General features: G+C 34.9%; 1 protein-coding gene across 3 annotated transcripts in view; it reads left to right on the forward strand.

Annotated features, from left to right (window-relative positions):
• HACE1 (HECT domain and ankyrin repeat containing E3 ubiquitin protein ligase 1) overlaps positions 1 to 21,033 on the forward strand; it is a 91,734-nt gene that overhangs the window by 59,420 nt on the left and 11,281 nt on the right. For 2 of the 3 annotated variants that reach the window (XM_082475135.1, XM_082475137.1), the window contains 6 exons: positions 4,809 to 4,920; positions 5,012 to 5,109; positions 5,292 to 5,379; positions 9,392 to 9,541; positions 10,053 to 10,249; positions 17,546 to 17,677. In XM_082475135.1, the coding sequence (XP_082331261.1) occupies positions 4,809 to 4,920; positions 5,012 to 5,109; positions 5,292 to 5,379; positions 9,392 to 9,541; positions 10,053 to 10,249; positions 17,546 to 17,677 (777 nt within the window). The remainder of the gene's footprint in view (positions 1 to 4,808; positions 4,921 to 5,011; positions 5,110 to 5,291; positions 5,380 to 9,391; positions 9,542 to 10,052; positions 10,250 to 17,545; positions 17,678 to 21,033) is intronic. The other variant, XM_082475136.1, reaches the window with a different exon arrangement.

The raw sequence follows: 21,033 nt of genomic DNA on the forward strand, positions 1-21,033 counted from the left end.
TTAAAGCTAAGAACTAATCTTTATAAAATTATACACATGTGTATAGGTCTCCTTTGGCATCTGTTTAATAATGATGATGTAAAAGATAAGGTAGTAGTAATAACTTGCATTTATTGAATGCTAACTTTATGTCAGGTTCCGTACATTTGTTTCACATAGATTATTTTATTTTTTTAACAATCATGTGAGATAGGTACTCTTTTACTGAAGCTGGAGAGGTTAAGTAACTTGTTTAAGTCATTCAGCTACTAAGTGGGGGAGCCAGAATTTAAAAGTCCATCTGGTTCTTAAGTTCATTTTCTTAATCTACATTAAATTACTCCATTCTAGGGTAAATGAGATTACAGGTGAAAGAAGCTTTTAGTTTTTGAAAGAGGTAGTTTGCTATATTTAATACTGTCTCTGCTTTTCACTTCCTTTTCCCTCTTCCCTTCCTGTATTCATTCAAAGAGCATCTGCGTTAGCTATCCACCTTTTTGACCCACAGAGGGGGTTTTGTTGCCTGACCAGTGCGGGTGTCCACTTGCATAGTGGTGGCCCAGTGAGGAGCTTGGACGTGCTAAGGAGGGTGTTTGTGTGGAAGGGGAGCTCAGCACGGAGTATGTGAGTTGGCGCGGTATATGGAGGATGTCCAGTGTGCAGGGTGGTGACAGTTGCTCAGAGTAGTTTGACAGAGCTTGAGTGGGTTATAGGGTATCTATGCAGTGAATGGTCCATGTCAGTGACAGAAGATTGATTATGTATGAGGTGGGGCAGTTGATTGAATAAGTCAGTATAGTAAAGATAATGTGTCTCACTGTTGGAGAAAGTTAAAAAATGGAGGAAAATGATGAATCATGTACTATTGGATTGGAATTGGAGATATCATTGTGAACTTATAGTTTCCTATGTGGTTAGATAGATATGGCAAACCTGGCATCCATTTCTTGGTCTCTGAATACCATTCTCAATGAACGAGAGCCTGTTGGAGAAATGGCTAATTCAGAGAAAGTACAAGATGAGCCTGGATCATCTTATTGTGCCAGAAAGTTGTGCAAAGAATTATGAGGTTGTGTCAAAACGATTCAGGACCAACTTGAATGGATTCTACTGGCCAAATCTGGAACAATTTGAACATCAAAATAAATAATGATGGCAAAATATTGCAAATAAAATCGGAACCCATAAGTCTATAGTGAAAGAATTAATGAATAAATGGAAAGTTTGATGAAGGGTGGGATATTTTTATAGGTTCAAAGTATCTCCTCTTAGAATACTAACTAATTACAAAGATTAAAAAGGAACTTTACAGTGGAGAAGCTTGGCAGTGATCACAGCAGACATACCAGTGTGCCAGCTGATAGGATGCACTGAGAATATGGTATCACTTCTTTGATATTCCTGTCAAAGATGCATACCCTGAATTTAATCATGGGAAATCATCAGACTAACTCTAATTGAGAGACATTCTACAGTATAACTGACCTGCAATCTTTAAATGTAGGTCATGAAAATTAAGAAAACACTGAACAGCTGTGCCAGAATGAAAGAGGACAACTAAACGCAGTTCATGAGTCATTATGCTATACAGGATATTATATGGATCCTGGCAAAACTTGAAATGGGGTCTGAAGATTAGATATAGTAATGTATCAGTGTCAGTTTCCTGATTTTGCTAATTGTAAACTGCTTGTGTAGGAGAATTCTCTTGTTTGTAGGAAATACACACTGAAGTATTTAGGGGTGACTGGACATCATGTTAGCAGTTTACTTTCACCTTAGCGGAAAAAAAACCCCACCATTGTACTATACTAAGAAATTTTCTGTAACTTGGAGGCTATTAAAAAAAAAGTAAAAACAAAAACAACTACCTCTGCTAAGGAATTGACTTCTTCTTCTGTTGGTGGTTTTCAGGTGGCCTGGTAGTTAAAGGGAGAGACATTTTGTATTGCTGTACAAATACTATTAAGAAGAGCCTCTGTAATCAGTCCTGTTTTGTGATATATTTTATGGAAATGCAGGTACTCAGAAAGTTTACATTCAGAAATGTGCTCTTTGGCTCTGTAGGTATATGGATGTGTGTGTGGATGTTCTGATCTTAACAGATAACTTACTAGCTTTTGAAGGTAGCATTTTGTACCTTTTAATGTTACATTTGAATTACTTAAAAAAAATTGCCACTTGTATTTATTTTCAAATGGTCCACATTTTCTATACGAAGGATAGAATTTAATATTAAATATCTTATAATGGCAAATAAGTTTACTGTCATTTAAAATACTTATTCGCAATAATTTTAACATTGTTGTGAGTGATAAGAACAACATCTATTAGCGTTCTGGGAGTTGAGTATTTGCACAGATTACTTAACCTCTTGGTGCTGCATTTTTCTCTTCTATGAAACGGAGATAATAAAAGTCCCTTTTTCTCAGAGTGTTGTGAGGATTAAATGTGAAAATGCATGTAAAGCGCTTAAAACAGTACCTGGCTTATAGATGCTTTAATAAACGTTAGTTAATTTATGATTATAATTATTATTATTTTGTTCTGTATTTGCATTATTTCATTTAATCCTCAGAATTAGCCCTTGAAGTAGGTATTATTTCCCCCATTTTACAGGTAGGAAAACTAAAGTTCTGAGAGGATTGGTAATTCCCCTAAGATCACAAACCTAGTAGTGGCAGATCCAGGATTTCAAACCATGTTTATCAAACTTCAAAGCCCATATTTAAATACATTACTTCTGTGTAATATTTTTTCTCTCCTCTTTTACCTAAGTTTTAGGAATAATCAGCATTAAAATTTCAAGCACTTAACATTCTAGCCTGTTTACTAAAAATGAAATATTTATATGACCAGTAATGAATATATAACAACAGCAGCGTTTTATTCAAAATGTGGAAAACTGCTAGAAGTATGGACAAAATTATACATTTAACTTCGGAAAAGGGAACATTTACTCTTTTCTTATTGAAAGAACAGACATTAAAAGGCAAAAATTAATCTTGCACCAGTTATTTTCATAAAAATATTTTTATTAAGAATTAATAAAAAGATGTTTAAGTCTTTTGAAGAAAACAAATGTTTAGTTTAGCTCAGATGAAGAAATTTACTGGTATCCTAAAAATTGCATGAGAGAGAACCTCTTTGTGGTGTTGGACATGGATCGTATTTATCTCTTGAAACTCTTGGCTTTTGTGGTATTGCACCACCCTGGTTCTCCTTTGACTTTTCTAGCTGTGTGTATCATTTGCTAATAAGCAAATTCTCAATCCTGACCTGTGATCATAAACTTCTCTGTTCTTGGTGTTTGTCCCTGTATCTTTAATCTCTTGAACAAGGGACATTACCTTGTCTCCAATTTCAGCTTTGTTCATGACTCTCTTTCTAATGTCTCAGCTGCAGAACATTCTAGTATTTATTTCTAAGCTCTTAGTAGTTATATCCCAAGTAACCTTAAATTCAGAATATATAAAACCTCATTCGTTGTCTTCCACCAGTGCCTTCTAGGAGTGGGATAGACGGGGGTGGTGCTGGGGTTTCCCCTCTAAGCTGTTTCTGATTTTAAGTTCTGCCCCTAGAGATCTTCTCTTACTTTTCTTCTTTATTCAGAGGAGTAACGTCTTTCGTATTTACTTCATTGTTCTTCTTTCCTACCATGACCAGGACCGTATCACTCTATACCTATTATTTCAACTGCTGCCTAGATGGCCTCCCTTTATCCTGGTACTACTCTCATTTTAATGAGTGCATTTACCATGCTATTCCTCTGACCAAGTATCTTCAGTGGCCACTGTGTCTTTTACTTGATTCGAAGGATCCATAATTATGTCCTTGATTTACTTACAAAAACTTCCTTCTTTCAATATGTGTAGGGTTATGCCGGCGCCTTCACTGCATCTTCCGCGGAGACACGGTTTCTCCTTCTGAGACTTTTTCCTTGTCTGCCTTAGCCTAGTGTGCTTTCTTTTCCTCCTGCTTGAGCAAGACCTACCCATCTTTAAGTCCTGGTTCAGACCAGGACCTCATGAAGCCTTTGTACTCCACTTATCTGCACAATCTCTGAATTCTTAGTGCACTGTGGTCTGTACTTCACTGTTTAGAACTTGATATCATTATGTGTTATATTGTTCCAATGTTATTCTCATCTCTTTAACTGTATTAAACAGTTTTCAGCAATGAAATTTTTACAGCTCTTATGTTACCTGAGTATTGGCACATCCTAGGTACTCAATAATACTTTCTGATGAATAAAATTATAAATCACTTACAGTTTGCATATCTGGCAAAAGAACAAAAGGTAGAGACTTTCTTTACTGCTCATGAGATCTTATTCTTCAGTTTTTAGGGTGGAGGAAGGGAAGAAAAAAGGATAACAAATTCCTTTCTAGTTGCTGCATATATTCAAAGGATAGAAATTAAAATTAGGCGTAAAGATTATTTTCATAGAAAATTAAATGAACATGCAACATAATTTTTCTGGATGTGGAAATTCATTCTTACAAGCCTTCTTGGGTTTAAAAGAAATTGAGAGTGTGTTCAATTGTATGTCTGATATTGAATTCTTTTAATTTATCAAGTCTTTTCTGTTGATAATGTAGGGAATTAAAAGAAATATGCTCTCTAGGTAGTCAAAGTGTTTCAGCTCAGATCTGCCTTTTTGTGAATAGTGGATAAAATATCAGAACCTTATCTAGAACTACTTATTATAAATAAAGGTCTAAGAATGATTATTTGTAGAAAGGGCATTTAGCATGCTAGTTAAGTAAATCTGACAGTTAAGTGACTGAAATACTGCTAACATATTTCACTGTTATTTGTTGGGGTAGCCATTTAAAGATCGCTGTGAATGGTTCTATGAACATTTGCATTCAGGACAGCCAGATTCAGACATGGTGCACAGGCCAGTGAATGAAAATGATATCCTGCTAGTTCACAGAGGTATGTTTAACAAAGTGATGTGTGTGTGAGGCACGAAATACACGTTATTGTAAATTTTAATATGTAAAATTAACCAATGCTACATATTTAGATTCTATTTTTAGGAGTAGCTGTGAAGTTGTGTCAAAAGCAAATTGTGCAAAGCTAAAGCAAGGAATTGCTGTACGGTTCCATGGAGAAGAAGGCATGGTGGGTATAAAAATTAGTGTTGTTAAGATCACTGTCTCTAAAAGATTGAAATGCCCTTCAATAAAGTTTAATATTTAATTGATAATGGAAGAAATTTAATATAATTTTAATGTTATTATTATTTAGAAAAAAATTTCACCATGTATTTCTGTTGATACTTAATCTTATTTTCTTGAACTCAGGGTCAAGGTGTTGTGCGTGAGTGGTTTGATATTCTGTCTAATGAGATAGTCAATCCTGATTATGCATTGTTTACCCAGTCAGCTGATGGTAAGTTGTACAGTCTAGATGACTTTTTCTGTGACTTGTCACATTTTCAGACTACTTCAGTGCATTTTATCCTTTTAGTCCTATAGTAGCCCTGTGAGCTAGGGTGGTTGGATATTCCCTTTTCATAGAAGAGGACATTGAAATTCAGGGTTTTTGTTTACGTTAGCAGTTAATGAGTGGTAGGATCTTGAGTGGAACCTGACTCAGCCTAGCGTTCTTTCCTCTGAACAGTTGGTTCTCAAATGCTTGCCTCAAGGACTAGTGCTGGCCTCAAAGAAGTTTTCATCAGTTCTTTGTATAAAATAAAACTAAATTTATTCAATTTAAGGATCGTCCTTTAGCCTACCTTTCTTGAGTTAAAATTTCCTTTTATAAAATCATGCTAGTAGATGAACTTAAAAAAAATACAAGTCCGTGTTGGAAAAGTTAAAATTTGCTAACCCTATTTGAGTTTCCAACTCTTAAAAGTTATTGGTCATTAAAAACAAAGTCTAGAAATCATGGTGTGTTAAATCTTAACTTATAATCTGTTTGTTTATAGTAACTTTGTTTTTCAGCCCTTTTAAAAGATTAAGAGTTGGTAACTAAAAAGCTCTTATTTAACCATGTAATGCAAATAAAAAACTCTCTTTATTGAAATGATGTTTGCTACCTACTGAATTGTAATTTGATACTGTAGGCTAGATGGCAATGGTTACCACCTCATTTGTATAAGATATACCTGAGAGTTCTTTAACTTAATAACGATTTACATCCAAGTGAAGGTGGGATTTCAGTTTTTAAATGCTTTGTTCAGTTGCTTTCATTTCCTGAAAAATTTTTCTTTCCCGATGTTTAAATTCTTCTATAAGGAGAGAGTGGAGAGAGTGTCTTATTAATTGTAGTTTCCTATTGTATCCAACCAAATCAGCAGCAAATCTCCATTGAATAAGAAGGATGACTGTATGAGAGGCAAGTGGGGGTGGGCTGCAGTGATGCTTGGGAACTGCAGATATTCACCTATGTGATGGGCTCCTCAGACACATTCGGTGTATTTGAAATTATTTAGGAATATGGGACTTCCTACTTTAATTCTGTAACCTTTGATTATTTGCTCTGAGATGAACTTAGTGTCTTTGTGATTTTACAAGCATGATGAGGCCCTAGTTTAGTTATTTAGGCCTAATCTTTGAAGCAAGATTTAGCATTAAAACATTGTATTTTAGATTTATTTCTTTCCTTTATAGTCCCTTATTCTGAGTTGTTTATTTAGTTTCATATCTGAAAAACAGATTTGGTGTGGAATCATTAGTTGAGGTGCTTATTCTACAAATTTATAGCAGATAATATGATGAAGCACATAGACCATAGTTTCTGATTCGTCCTTTTTGTAAGCCATGTATGTCTTCTCTTTGGGGCTGTAATATTAATAAAATATAGATGAAATATCTTCATGCTCTTATGTCTAGTTGACAAGAAGAAAATTACATTTAGGGTTCCTAAATGTGGGGAATGTTTGGATAGACCTAATGTATGTAGTAATTTCTTTAAAGCTTGCTTTCTAATTAAATTAAGATGCTTACTATAGAGCAATAGTAGTGTAGTAGAGTGGCTAAGAGTTTGGCCTTTGGCGCATTCCACTGAATGTGAATCCTAGCTCTGTCCCTTTTTCTGCTATGATCTTGTGCCAATAAATGTAATATTTCTGGACCTTGATTTCCTTATTTGAATATGGTGATAACCTATGTTTTGTAATATAGTGGGAAATCAGCTGATGTGTAAAAATGCTTAGCCCAATGCCTGGCACATAGAAATCAGAAATAAATATTAGATGCTATTATTATTTTTAAAATATTTTTAAAAATTAATTTATTTTATTCATTTTTTTTTGGCTGCGTTGGGTCTTCATTGCTGCACGTGGGCTTTCTCTAGTTGAGGCGAGCAGGGGCTACTCTTCTTTGTGATGCACGGGCTTCACACTGCGGTGGCTTCTGTTGTTGCGGAGCACGGGCTCTAGGTGCATGGGCTTCAGTAGTTGTGGCACAGGGGCTCAGTAGTTGTGGTTCGTGAGCTCTAAAGCACAGGCTCAGTACTTTTGGTGCACGGGCTTAGTTGCTCCGTGGCATGTGGGATCTTCCCGGACCAGGGCTCGAACCCTTGTCCCCTGCGTTGGCAGGTGGATTCTTAACCATTGCACCACCAGGGAAGCCCGATGCTATTATTATTATTCTGTGAAAATGATATTTTCTTATTGAATAGGGTTTTTCTGAGATGATGAAATGTCACAGTTTTATTGGTTTTGAACTTAAAACATGACATAAACTTTATATTCTATCTTAATTCACTTTCGAGCTAAAAATTATTATTCATTTCCTGAAGACATTTTCCCCCGTTTGTTTCCTTTTTTTCTTTTGATTTCTTTGTATCTATTCTTTTTAATAACCCAAATTTCCCAGAAAGTACTTAGAGAAGGAATTATACACAGACCTAGGGGAGGAAATAGGTAAAAGTATTTCTGATTATTCTCAGAATATTGTATTTTTGGAATAATGGTTATGTTTGTCTTTGAAGTCTTTCTTCATCTCACAAAACTTTGTTTTGACTTTTTTTTTTTTTTTTTGGCTGTGCTGGGTCTTCACTGTGGCATGCGGGCTCTCTAGTTGTGGTGTGTGGGCTCCAGAGCGCACAGGCTAAGTAGTTGAGGTGGACGGGCTCTCCAGTTGTGGCACGTGGGCTTAGTTGCACACAGCATGTGGGATCTTAGTTACCCCACCAGGGATCGAACCCGCGTCCCCTGCATCGGAAGGTGGATTCTTAACCACTGGACCACCGGGAAGTCCCTGCTTTGACTTGTAATACCCAATCTTATATCATGACTGGGAATGATTCTCAAAAGGTACTTAACAGTGGGTGACTAGCTTCATGTGGCCCTTTTAAGTCATTCAGCCATAAGCTTCCAAATGTGTACCTTATATCTAAGTAAACTTACTGGTCATGTCAATTTAGTCCAGTGCCAGCACTGATAAATCAAAGACCAGCAAAGCACAAAGAGTTAAAATATGTATGCTCAATGGCCAAACATTTCACTTTCCAATACTTCCACTTTTCCTTTGTTTATTTTTGATGCTATTTCATTAGATTTATCAGTCTTTCTTTTTGCCCAGGTACCTAGAAGAGAAGTAAATAGCATGAGCTCAGTAAATATTTGTTGAATGAATGAGAGGTAGTGATCACACAGAAAAAATAAGGAAGGTTATTTAAAGTTGAGATCTTGGTATTAGGTTTTTCCATTGCACTACATTTTTTTTTGAGACTTTCTTATTGTGGTAAAATATACATAACATAAAATTTACCATTTTAACCATTTAAAAGTGTACACTTCAGTGGCATTAAGTACATTCACCACTATCTATTTCCAGACTTTTTTTTCATGTAACTGGAATTACCCTCCATTGCACTAGAGTTTGGCAATAGTCAATAACTATGGCTAATGCTGTTTTTACTTTTATACCTCAGTGGTACTTATTCAAACTTGATTATTTGTCATGAGGAAAACAGTTGTACATTTAAAAATTTTAGTTATTCTCTTGTAGTGCTCAATTCCTTAAGGAGCAAAATGTAGTGAATACCTGCTACGCTGGGCATGTATAGGTGAATGAGACAATGTCTGCCCTAATTCATAGCCTAAGTAGTTATTTCCACACTGCCTGGGAAAACGTGTGTGTGTGTGTGTGTGTATGTATTTCTAGGATCTCTCTGACACCTCTTCCAACTACTTTCAGTGAAAAGTATTCTAAAATTTTCTGTCTGCACAAAGACTTATTCTGATAAGTATGTGTGAATTAATGATTATCTTTAGTATTTCCAATTCCACTGTTAAATATTCCACAAAGAACATTCTTTGCTGAAGAACGTTTATACATAATGTAACCTTAGCTTTGCTGCAGTTGTATGTGAACTAATTTACCTGCATTGAAATGATCTCTCTTATGCATGGTCTTAAAAATAAATTATTTTGTCTTTATTTTAATAGGAACAACTTTTCAACCTAATAGCAACTCCTATGTAAATCCTGATCACTTGAACTATTTCCGGTTTGCTGGACAGATCTTGGGATTAGCTCTGAACCATAGGCAGCTGGTGAACATTTACTTCACGAGATCATTCTACAAGCACATTCTTGGTATGGCTCCATTGTTATTTCCTTAGGCATTTATTTAAAGTGTTTTTCTTGTAGGCTTTAGCGAAAATTAAGTAGATAAATGGTGGCATTTTGGGTGAATAATTTTTATTTTGATTGGAGACAGTCTGTGTATGTAAGGCATTTGGGGGCCTGAGGGAAAGAAAAAATAACCTACATTTTTGATTAAAAAAAGTTATTTTTTTCCATTTTAGTGTGTATGTTTATGCTAAAAATGCATTTTAATATCAATATACTTAAGAGAATTGGCACTTTTTAAAGTTTATAATAAGTTCCTGAATAGCTGTTTCAAAGAAAGGTTACATTGTAGAAATGTAAGCTTAAATTTACAGACTTCCAAATTCAGGAATTAACATTCATTTAAATCATGCTGTGAATTGGATTATATTTTGCAGTTTTACAGAGTATCTGTAGAGGGCAGTATTTCACCATTAAACAGATAAGGAAAGGCAGAAACATTTAGAATATAACTGCTGTATGTTTGCATTTTTAGGTATTCCTGTGAATTACCAAGATGTGGCATCCATTGATCCAGAATATGCCAAAAATTTGCAGTGGATTTTAGATAATGATATTAGTGATTTGGGTCTAGAACTAACTTTTTCTGTTGAGACTGATGTGTTTGGAGCAATGGAAGAGGTGCCTTTGAAACCTGGGGGTGGAAGTATTCTTGTAACACAAAATAACAAAGTAAGTATTTGAAGTTTTACCTTAGCCATTGTTTGTAACTTAGCCCTGATAGTTTGCTAATTACTCTAAAGTCTCCTGGCACTAGCCAGGAAGACGTTTACTGTTAGGGTTTTGTAACACTTATAACAGATAAAATATTTAAATTAACCAAACCATCAAATACCAGACTTCGAATTATAAAGGATCATTTCATTGTTGTGTTAGATATGCTGAGGCAGTTCCTGAAGCAGCCTAGAGCACATAGTTCAGTTGATTGTGTAAGTTGGGCATCAGCATATCAAAACATTTGATTAGAAATATAAACCTACATCAATATCATATTTGCACTAGATCACTATTTCATGTTTTAGAAGTACGATATTAAGAGTTCCAATAGAGAGAAGAAATCCCAGTGTTTAAACTTTGTACATACTTTTGGGATGCAGTAAATTCTACGGGACCTCTGAACTTGATTTTTTTTTAACTTTATAACTTGATTCTTTTTATTTATTATTATATCTCCTGTTTGTACATATCTTTTAAAAACTTGGTGCATGTTTTAAATTACACTGTTGAAAGTTATATTACTTTAATATATAATACAGCTTTATTTTATGTCTTGATAGATTATGTAGGAAATTGGGAGTCAGAAAATCTGGTTTTGGAATTCCAGTTCTATCACTTACCAGTAGCAACTTCTGGTAAAACAGGACTAAAACCTTTTTCCTTCCCTTTCATTGGATTATAATTCCAAGACAGCTTCAGAATCAGCTAACTTAAAAAATAATGTCCACTGAATCATTTTGTAGACTAGAGATATAGTAAAATATAGTTTCGGTATTTTTTTTAAAGGCCAAAAGACTTGGCCGTGTTTTAACCTCTTTGAGCCTCAGTTTTCTATTCTGTGTGCTTGGGATAATAATGCCTCCCATACAGAATTGGTACCAGCATTTTGTAAACTGAAAAACACAACACAAAAGTTAAATTATTCAATTTACAAATAAAATTTTCAAACCATGTTCTTTAGAGGTGTTGTTATATTTTAACATACATTTCTGTCATGAACTTTTTCTGTTACCCTAGGGTCAGCCTTTTACTTACTTAACTTTAGGTATAAAGTTATAATTGTCACATTTGGAATCAACTTCAGAATTTCTAAGCATATTGAAGCTTAAATGACTTGCCAAGCGTGTTAGTAAGAAAAAGTCGATATAAGCTAATCTCCACATGGGGGAGTCATTTATTCCTAAGTTTTATTGAAAGGCTTTGGTAATTATAGACTGAAACCAAATAGATAAAATACCTTTGTTTAAAAAGAAGTATATTAATAAATACAGGTAATGTAGGCAGAACAGTATATATTAGTTCCATATTTGAAATAAAATTCTCTTTTAAATTTAATTTTATATCTGTCAATGATTTGTTTTAAAATCTAGAGGAAAAAATAAGATCACTTGGTTTCACTTTGGAAAATGGCTGAATTACCAGGAGCTGAACATTTACATTTAAATAGTATTTTCAGCATTTTAAAAAGTTTTGCTTTAACTTTTCACTTTCACTTTTAAATTCTTGACCAAAGATAAAATTGTGGAACCATAAAACCTTCAGTTAGGAGTGACATATTTTTGCTAGACCTTCAGTTCTAGCTCTTAGTACTGAAGAGTAAGCTCGGTGGCTTTTAAGTGTTAACAACACTTTTACAATACTAATCATAAAGTTCATTAAGGCTGGGAGAGAACAAAATGGGGTGAGATGGGACAGGATATCAGGGAATGGAGGAGGTGGCATGGAAGTTGAGTTATAGAGGAGAAGCATTAAGTGGTCAGATAGGAGTAAGAAAGGGGAGAAGGAAATGTTCTGGGCTTATAGAAGGGCACAGAGATGGCAGAGCATGGTATGTTTGGGGAACCACAGGTAGGTCAGAGTTGTAGATCTTAGCTTAGATTGCAAAGTAAATGAGTGGGAAAAGATGAGGTGGGGGAGGTAGACAGGGACCAAATTCTGAAAGACTTTGCATCCACAATTAGAAATTTGAAAATTATTCTGAAGGCTTAGGGATGATTGCAGATGCTGTAGAGGGCACTGACATGATTGAATTTCTGTTTTTTAAGGAAAACAACACCAATCTCAGCTTGGAGTGTGAAGAATGGGTTGAAATGGGGCAATATTGGAGTCAGGGCAACTGATAGGTGATTGGGGAGCATGCATGAGTGATTTTATAAGACAGTGGCAGTGAGGATGGAGAAAATGAGACAGCTTTTGAGGATGTAGAATTTATAGAACATGGTAATTAGCTGTTTGGGAAGGTGAAAAAGAAGGACTCCAGGATGAGCCACGTAGGTGGATGGGCTCCAGAATGATGGGCAGTGGTGTCATTCTCCTAGTCATCAACCTCATCCCATAGTTGTGTTCTCTAGTGATGATAATAGCCACTGCCTATTGAGTACTTTGTGTATATTTCATTTATTCGAGTTGTGGTCTTTGTGCATTTCTCATTTACTATAACAGCCTTTTGAGATAGTTATTTCTATTCATTCAGTGTGGAAACAGCTTTAATAATAAAAGCGTCTTACATTTATTAAGTGTTTATAATGTGCTAGGCACTGTTAAAAGTGCTTTATGTGTATTAACTTACACTTAAACAATCCTATGAGGTATAGATACCCCTTTCTACAGGTGAGGAAACTGAAGCATAGAGAGGTTAAGTAGCTTTCCTCCAAATTACAAGGCTAATAAGTGGTGGATTTGAATCCAGACAGTCTATAAATTTCAAGCCTGAGCTTGTAACTACGACACTATATTTCTTTAGAATATAGACAGTTAAATAACTGTCTAAGGGCTCAACATTGGTAACTGGTAGACCCTCAGTTTAAATCGAGGTCTGTATGGTTGTGTAACTGCTGGGCCTCTCATTTACTAAGGCAGTGAATATGAACAAGGTAGCAAATACAAATTTAGTGTGTTTTCCAAATTTATGGTTAGCAAAGGGCAAGGATGGGGAGGGAGGGATAAATGAGGAGTTTGGGATTAACAGATACATACTACTATATATAAAATAGATAAACAACAAGGACCTACTGTATAGCACAGGGAACTATACTCAATACTTGTAATACCCTATAATGGAAAAGAGTATGGAAAAGAATATATGTATACATATATATAACTGAATCACTTTGGTGTACATCTGAAACTAACAAAACATTGTAAATCAACTATACTTCAATTAAAAAATTTAGTATGTTTTCCTCCATTTCATTTTTATTTGGTTAATACCTTATATTTTATTGCTAGTTTAATTTGATTTATTTCACGTACAAGCACATTTGATGCCCATCCAAGTACAAAATACGAGCTTGTCTATATAGATTATTGACTTAAAGTGGATTCCTATGTGTATCTTCAGAAAAGTATACTATGAGAGATCTTTTTATTACTCTGAAAACTTTTAAAACAGTTTAGGTCTAAGGTTCTCCATATTGAGTATTTTTAGATTGGATTTTAAATTATCTTTAGTATCTTTTTGTCAGTGAAGGAGAACATACTTTTCTTTGCATTTTAGTTGGTATATTCTAAAAATTCACTTTAACAATCACCAAATCCTTGTAATGGTAACCTGAAGAGTCACTATTTTCAATGACTGAATTTGTTCCACGGAAACTGATGTAATAGGATTTTTATCAGACTATCAATCTTTATAACTAATTAGTGACCTTAAAAATAAGAATATATTGGTAAAGGATAAATTATTGGAAAATGTTATATTGTAAAAGTGTGCCTCTCTTTTTTCTTATATCTACTTATTCCTGCAGAAGAAATCTGGTATCCTTTGAGTTTTCAGTGGAGAAATTTTCAATGAAAACTCTTACATACCAGAGCAATAATAATCAAGTGGATAAGCCCAGGAAAGAAGCTTTTATTACTAAAGGATTTATATTCAAACAGTGAATTATGCCAGTCATAATGCCATTTAAACTGTTAATTTAAAAGTAAAAATAACTATTTCAAACAGTTTTACAAGTATGTCCAAGTTTATCAGCTTACTTGGGGTAAGAATATTTTGCTTTCACTATTAGAAGTTAACTATTAGTTAAGTAAACATGGTTTTTATATGTATATATATATATATATATATATATATATATATATATATATATCAAGAAATCGTGAAAAAAATTTTCAAGAAGAAAAATAGCTTCAAAAAAAAGGTGTCAATTTTCAATGTTACCACCACTCCTCGTAAGAAGACATAATTTAGATTCAAAGCCTGAAATGAAGTTAAAATTTTAAGGAAGATTTCCAAGGGGTGATACTATTCATTGCACACATTCAGAAGACTAGGAGATAATTAAAACAAAATGTTTCTGTAACTAGACATGCAGTTTAACTGGAACGTAATATCTGAAAGTTGAATCTCAATTTTAGTGTTTTTATTTTTCCCTTGGCACTTATTCTTTGCTTACCTATCTTATATCAGTTATGAGGCTCAGAGGTTGAGCTAGGAAAAAGTTGCTAAGGCTCTTTTTTATTTTGTTATCTGTGTGCTGAGGCTTTCTAAGTTGAAAGCTTTCTGTAAACATAACTGTTTCACCAGAACAGGTACTAACTCAGATTCTTTAGTTAATTCTCCAGTTTACTTTTGTGGCATCTGGTATTATCTTATGCCCTCAAAGAATTAACAGTACAACTCAGGTGGGAGCACGTATGCATCTATTGGGGATAAAAATACCCCCCACACCCAAGTTATATCATGTCTTTAAATACCTTAGAAGGAAGTGGGATTTTAGGTTTCCTTTATATTTAATATTTATTTGAGCAACTCTTTATGCCAGTATTTTGTGGACTGATTGTCATGTACATGTTGACTGTTTCCTTAGAGCATTGAAGGTATTTGATGTAGTTACTCAAGGGCATGAAGTGTGTGGGTGAGTCCCTTGGATGCCTTCGTAGGTGGTGGGAATGCAACCAGTGTATTTCTGTACAGTATGAACTGTCAGAATGTTAGTGTATGATAACGGTGGATGTTCGTAGTAATAATTGTGCCATCAAGAACATGTTAATGTGTGTTATTCTCTCTGAGGATGTGCTCTTTAAGGAGGCAGGGAAACATTTTAGAAGCAGCTGGATTTAGATTTTTTCTCTTAAACACAGTTGTCTTTCAACTACCTGGAAAACTCTTACTTTACTAAACAACTCAGGAGAATTTGTGATGGCTAGGATTTTATTTTACTGAGAAATAATTTAGACCAAGATTTGTCCATATTTAAATTAACTTAATATGGAGACTGGTATCTGGAGGAGCCGATTTTTCACAAATTGATATCCAATAACTGTGGGCCAGAGCTACAAAAATAAATGTGGGAAATAATATTAGAGGGGACATTAGTATACTTGTGAAATCAATTTTTAAAAATAGAATGTATGAGGAAGTAATAGGAATTAATTGATAGAAAAGAGTGTGTACTATTCTGATAAATATGGAATACAATGGCAAACTAAAATAAAGTGTACTTGAGCAGGTCATGCTTCATAATTTGAGGTCTTGAATAATTACTAGTGAATAGTACCTTAAGATTAGAAAAGTAAAACGTCTTGAGAGAAATATATAATTATTAATGAATGAATGGAGCAGAAAAACTTTAGTATGTTCATTAAGCAGTTTAGTTAGAACAGACATCAGTTAAAAGATAATCATGTGTTAATGCTGAAATCATTGCTGGTTATTACTTGGGAGTGTGTTTTATATATTATTTTTTTAGATTGGATCCTGAAAATTTAGTTTGTGTTTCTGTTTGATTGTTTGGCACACATTTCTATTTCCCTCTCTCTAGTAACTACCTGGATGTAACTTGTAGAAACTGATTAATTCCTGTACAATGGAGAAAACCTTAGGGCGGTTGGGAGTGGGATTTGGGGTGGGAGTAGATTGAATAGCAGAGACGGTAGCTTTCCCTGTGCCAGATTGCAGAAGGAGCCGTGCAGGGTTTGGGGAGAGCTGTGAGTAATCCATTGTGACAATTCTGTAGGTCTGAGATGTATGGAGAATTCATAGCCGGAATCATGTATAACTTGCTGGCTCAGTGCCTGTCGTTTTTTTGGCGGGGGGAACAGAGCATCAGATTAGTGCCAAAAAAATATATATATTAAAGGAAGGGGCCTAAAATAGGTTTTCTCCCTATGTGTTTAGAGCATTTGTTCCTGGGAGGTGAGAACTATATACAGCATATTGCTTTTAACTCTCAAAGTTTCACTTAGATGTAATTTAAAATACATGAATAATAACAATGGTAGGGTTTATATACAGAGAGTGATGATAATTCATTTTGTTTGAGCCAAAATACATTTTTTACTGCTAGTTAAATTTTAAGTGACACTTCTCGATGATGATGATGTGTGTATTTTAAAAGAAAATGTGAAAAAAAAAAAAAGAAAATGTGTGAAAATAGGTTACCTTAACTCAGAATCAAATAGGCTACACTTAAATGAGTCTTTTTATCAAGTTCTAAGTGTGTTTTAAATGAATTTGTAGAACGTATGCATTCATCACATTATTTGTTGAACATTTACAAAGTGACAGCCTCTTTTTTAAGAGCTGAGGATATATACTGGTAAACAAAACAGAGCCCCTGCTTGCAGAGAGATTACAGTCTAATAAGAGATTTCAGTCAGAGAAACCAGGAAGTATACAGACACGGAGGCCTGAGCAAGCTTGTGTTTGGGGGATAGCATGAGGGAGCAAAGGGGAAAGTGGAAGGAAATGAGATGAGAGAGCAAGGCAGAGGCTGGGTCATTTAGGGCCTTATGGACTAGGAAAGGAGTTTGGACTTCACTCCAAGGGTCATAGGAAGTCATTGTAGGGTTTTGAGAAGGAGGGTTATGTGATCTGAATTATATGTAAAAAATATATACGTATTTTTAAAAAGTCACTCTGGTGTGGAGAAGAAGCAGTAACAGAGGCAAACAGAGGCAGCAGTGACACCAGATGTTGCAGTAATCCAGGTGAGAGATGATGACAGCTTGGACCAAGGTGCTAAAAGTGGAGGTGGTGAGACAAGGTCTGACTGAGAATGTTTTTTCAGGTAGATCTGATAGCACTTGCTGATAGAGGGTGTGAGAGAAACCTGGGTGATTGATTCTTAGGATTTTGGCCTAAACAGCTTAGTGAATGGTAGATTACTGGTTTGCTGAGATGTATGAATATTTCTGCCAAATTAATTCTAAACCTTTACCTCTTAAATGAGAAATGATTATATCAATAGTATCTTAAGTACGTGAAATTAAAAAGAAATCATCACAGAAACTTTTTTTTTTTAATAGGCGGAGTATGTCCAGCTTGTCACTGAACTTCGAATGACAAGAGCCATTCAGCCTCAGATTAATGCTTTTTTACAGGGCTTTCATATGTTCATTCCACCTTCCCTCATACAACTTTTTGATGAATATGAATTGGTAAGGAAAAACATCAGTTCTTTTTTTAAAATTTTTATTTATTTATTTTTGGCCGCGTGGGGTCTCCGTTGCTGCGCGCGGGCTTTCTCTAGTTGCAGCGAGTGGGGGCTACTCTTTGTTGTGGTGCTCGGCCTTCTCACTGCGGTGGCTTCTTTTGTTACGGAGTGCGGACTCGAGGCGCGCAGGCTTCAGTAGTTGTGGCACACGGGCTCAGTAGTTGTGGCTCGCGGGCTCTAGAGCACAGACTCAGTAGTTGTGGTGCACGGGCTTAGTTGCTCCGCGGCACGTGGGATCTTCCCGGACCAGGGCTTGAACCCGTGTCCTCTGCATTGGCAGGCGGATTCTTAACCACTGCACCACCAGGGAAGTCCCAAACATCAGTTCTTTTGTTGTTATGCAACACAACAACACAAAATTCCAGTTGATGTAGTTTAGAAATAATTTTGGAGCACAATGATGAATGGAATAATGTAGAAGACATTATGGTTTAATGTTGATTTTTAGGGAGGTATAAGATTTGTGATTGTGCTTCTCTTAAGGTTAATAACCAGATTAGCAATTTCTTAATGTGGAATGGAGTGAGATGGTGATAAACAAAAATGGAATGTATTTCCAAAGTGTTCTACATGGGAGATGTTGAAGGCCAATCTTCCCAAAAGCAATATTCACATTATTTCTAAATTTTTTGTTTGGCTGTATGAGGTAAAGGATACTGATAGTAACTTCTTGTACCTCCAAAAAGAAAAATTGATTGAGGGATTTTCTTGTTGTATTTCTGTTATCTTATCCAGCTTCTTATTTCATCATGTATATAATTTTATAATTTTCCATTTTAACCATGTATGGAGTCCCCTGTCTTTGCTGGCCCCTAGTCTCTAATGAATGTTTTGTTTTGCTTCTTTAATTTGCCTGCCCTTTACTGTGATCTAACAGGATGTCTGATTTTATATGGTTTATGTCTGCATTTTCCCCCATTTCCTTTTTTCTCTTTTATTTTTGGTAATAAATTATTTGCAAGCTCTTTGAGTTGTCTGACTCCTTAATAAAACCATAGAATATTTTAAGTAGAGTATGGCTGCTTTCTTAGTTTGGAATAATTTTAGATTTGGAATAATAAATTTTAGATCAGTGGAAAAGTATCCTTTGGCTTTTATTCTGTCTCATAAAATTAGTTTCACCTTATGCCTTTCATTTTAATATATGAATAAGTACATTGGTGTGTACCGGTTAATTTTACATATGCCAGTATTTTCAATTTATCACTCATAGTATGTCTTAGTATAGTAGTGGACAAAAGTTGCTAAATAATGTTGAAGTCCATGGTGACTTAGTTTCACTAAATGTCAGTTTTGAGGGTTTTTTGTTGTGTTTTTACGGTTAAGATGAATGGTTTTATTTAGCATAGACTTGTCTAGTTTTTGTATAACCATAAAAGTTACTATTTTTAGTATTTGAAAATGGAGGAGTACTTATGAATTGTTAAGCAGAAAATTACATTATTTTCTGGACCTATGTATAAAAAACAAATAGCAACAACACAAATACTGACAAAAACTTTGCCTCATAATTTACTGATACTGAGTTTAATGAAACTTTTTATTGAACTACAATATACATGAGAAAAGTACATGCATCGTAAATGTATAGCTTGATGAATTTTCACAAACTGTATACACCCATGAAACAGCGCCCAGGTCAAGAAACTGAGAAATCCTAACAACCCAGATCCCTCCCATGTCCTCTTGCAGTCACTCTCACCCCTCATGGGTATCCACTCTCCTGGCTTCTAATAATATAGACTAGGTTACCTGTTTTTGAACTTAATGTAAATGGAATAATCACCTAGAATATATCTGACTTCTTTAGCACAGCTTTTTGTTTGTGAGAATCATATGTATTATTGCAAGCAGTTGTCATGTGTTCATTTTCATTGCTCTGTAGTACTTCATTGTGTCAATATACTTTTTTTTTGTCTTTTCTAGTCTTGATGAACATTTGGTGGGTAGTTTTCAGTTTCAGGCTATTCTGTAGATTATATATCCTGGAGTGGAATTGCTGGGATTTAGGGGGTGCATTTATTCCATTAGGGTAGATACTAGCAAGTAGTTTTCCAAAGTAGTATGTCAGTTTACACTCCCACCAACAGGTTACGAGAGTTCTGGGTATTCTGCATCCTGAACAGCATTTGATATTTTTGTCTTTTTTATTTTTACCATTCTGGTGGAATAGTAGTGGTATTTCCTGGTGATTTCAATTTGTATTTCCCTGGTATTGAGTGTGGGATTGAGTGTGTATGTTTATTGGCCATTTGTATACTCTGTTTCTGAAGTGTTTATTCAAGTAATTTGTCCATTTTTCTGTTGTGTTTTCTGTTTTTTTTTTTTTGTACACCGATTTGTAGGAATCTTTATATATTCTTTATAGGAGTCTTTGTTAGATATATGTATTATGAAGAGCTTCTACTCTGGTGTCTTTTAACTAATAAAAGTTTTTAGTTTTAACGCAGTTCAGTTTATCACTTGTTTTTTCTCTTCCCTTTTTTTTTTTTTTAAATGAATGGAGCTTTTTGTGTCCTGTTTAAGAAATTGTTTCTTATTCCAAGGTCACAAAAGTGTTTTCCTGTATTTTCTTCTGAAAACTCTATTCCTTTGTCTTTTACATTTAGGTTTGCTACTGGTAGGTTTTTAATTGTGGTTCTTACATTAGAAGTTAGGTCAGGATTCCTAGTCTGTCTTCTACTCTGGCTTTACTAAGTTGAGCTGATTCAGATGGTGGGATTGTTTTGGAAGAGCAGTGTTGTTGGCATGACGCTTATTTATGCAGTGATGATAATTATTATTATTAAACACTTAGTATTTGCCAGGTACTTCATGTGTTATTAACATTTAAAACCTTCACATCAGACCCCTGAGGTAACTTATTATTCCCATTTTGCAGATGAGGAAAACTAGGCCAAAGAAGGTATGGGACTTGCTCATGTTCACAGAGTATGTGTTACAGCCAGACTGTGAACCCATGGTCTCTGACCACAGCCCAGTCTCTCTTCGTCAGTATTGCCTCTCAGCGGCGTGAACTATAAGTAGGACTTGGTTTTAGAACCTTTGGTGTGACTTTGTGTCTTTCGTAGGAAAGGGCTCTGCTACACTGGGATAGAAAACTTTTTTAAAAAGTTGGTGCAAACATCTAAGCTAGATGTTCATCAGAGTTAAAGGATACTGGTTAGATTCTAGAGTTTTAGTGAAAAGAAGGTATCCAGTAGCATCAGTGTCCTTAACTGGATTTGTATTCATCCATTTGTGGACAGAACGCAGTCTCAAGTCAAGAGATGATCATCAGGTTCAGAAATGGTGACAACA

Source organism: Balaenoptera physalus (genome assembly GCF_965194825.1).
Source record: "Balaenoptera physalus genome assembly, chromosome: 9".
Lineage (NCBI taxonomy): Eukaryota > Metazoa > Chordata > Mammalia > Artiodactyla > Balaenopteridae > Balaenoptera > Balaenoptera physalus.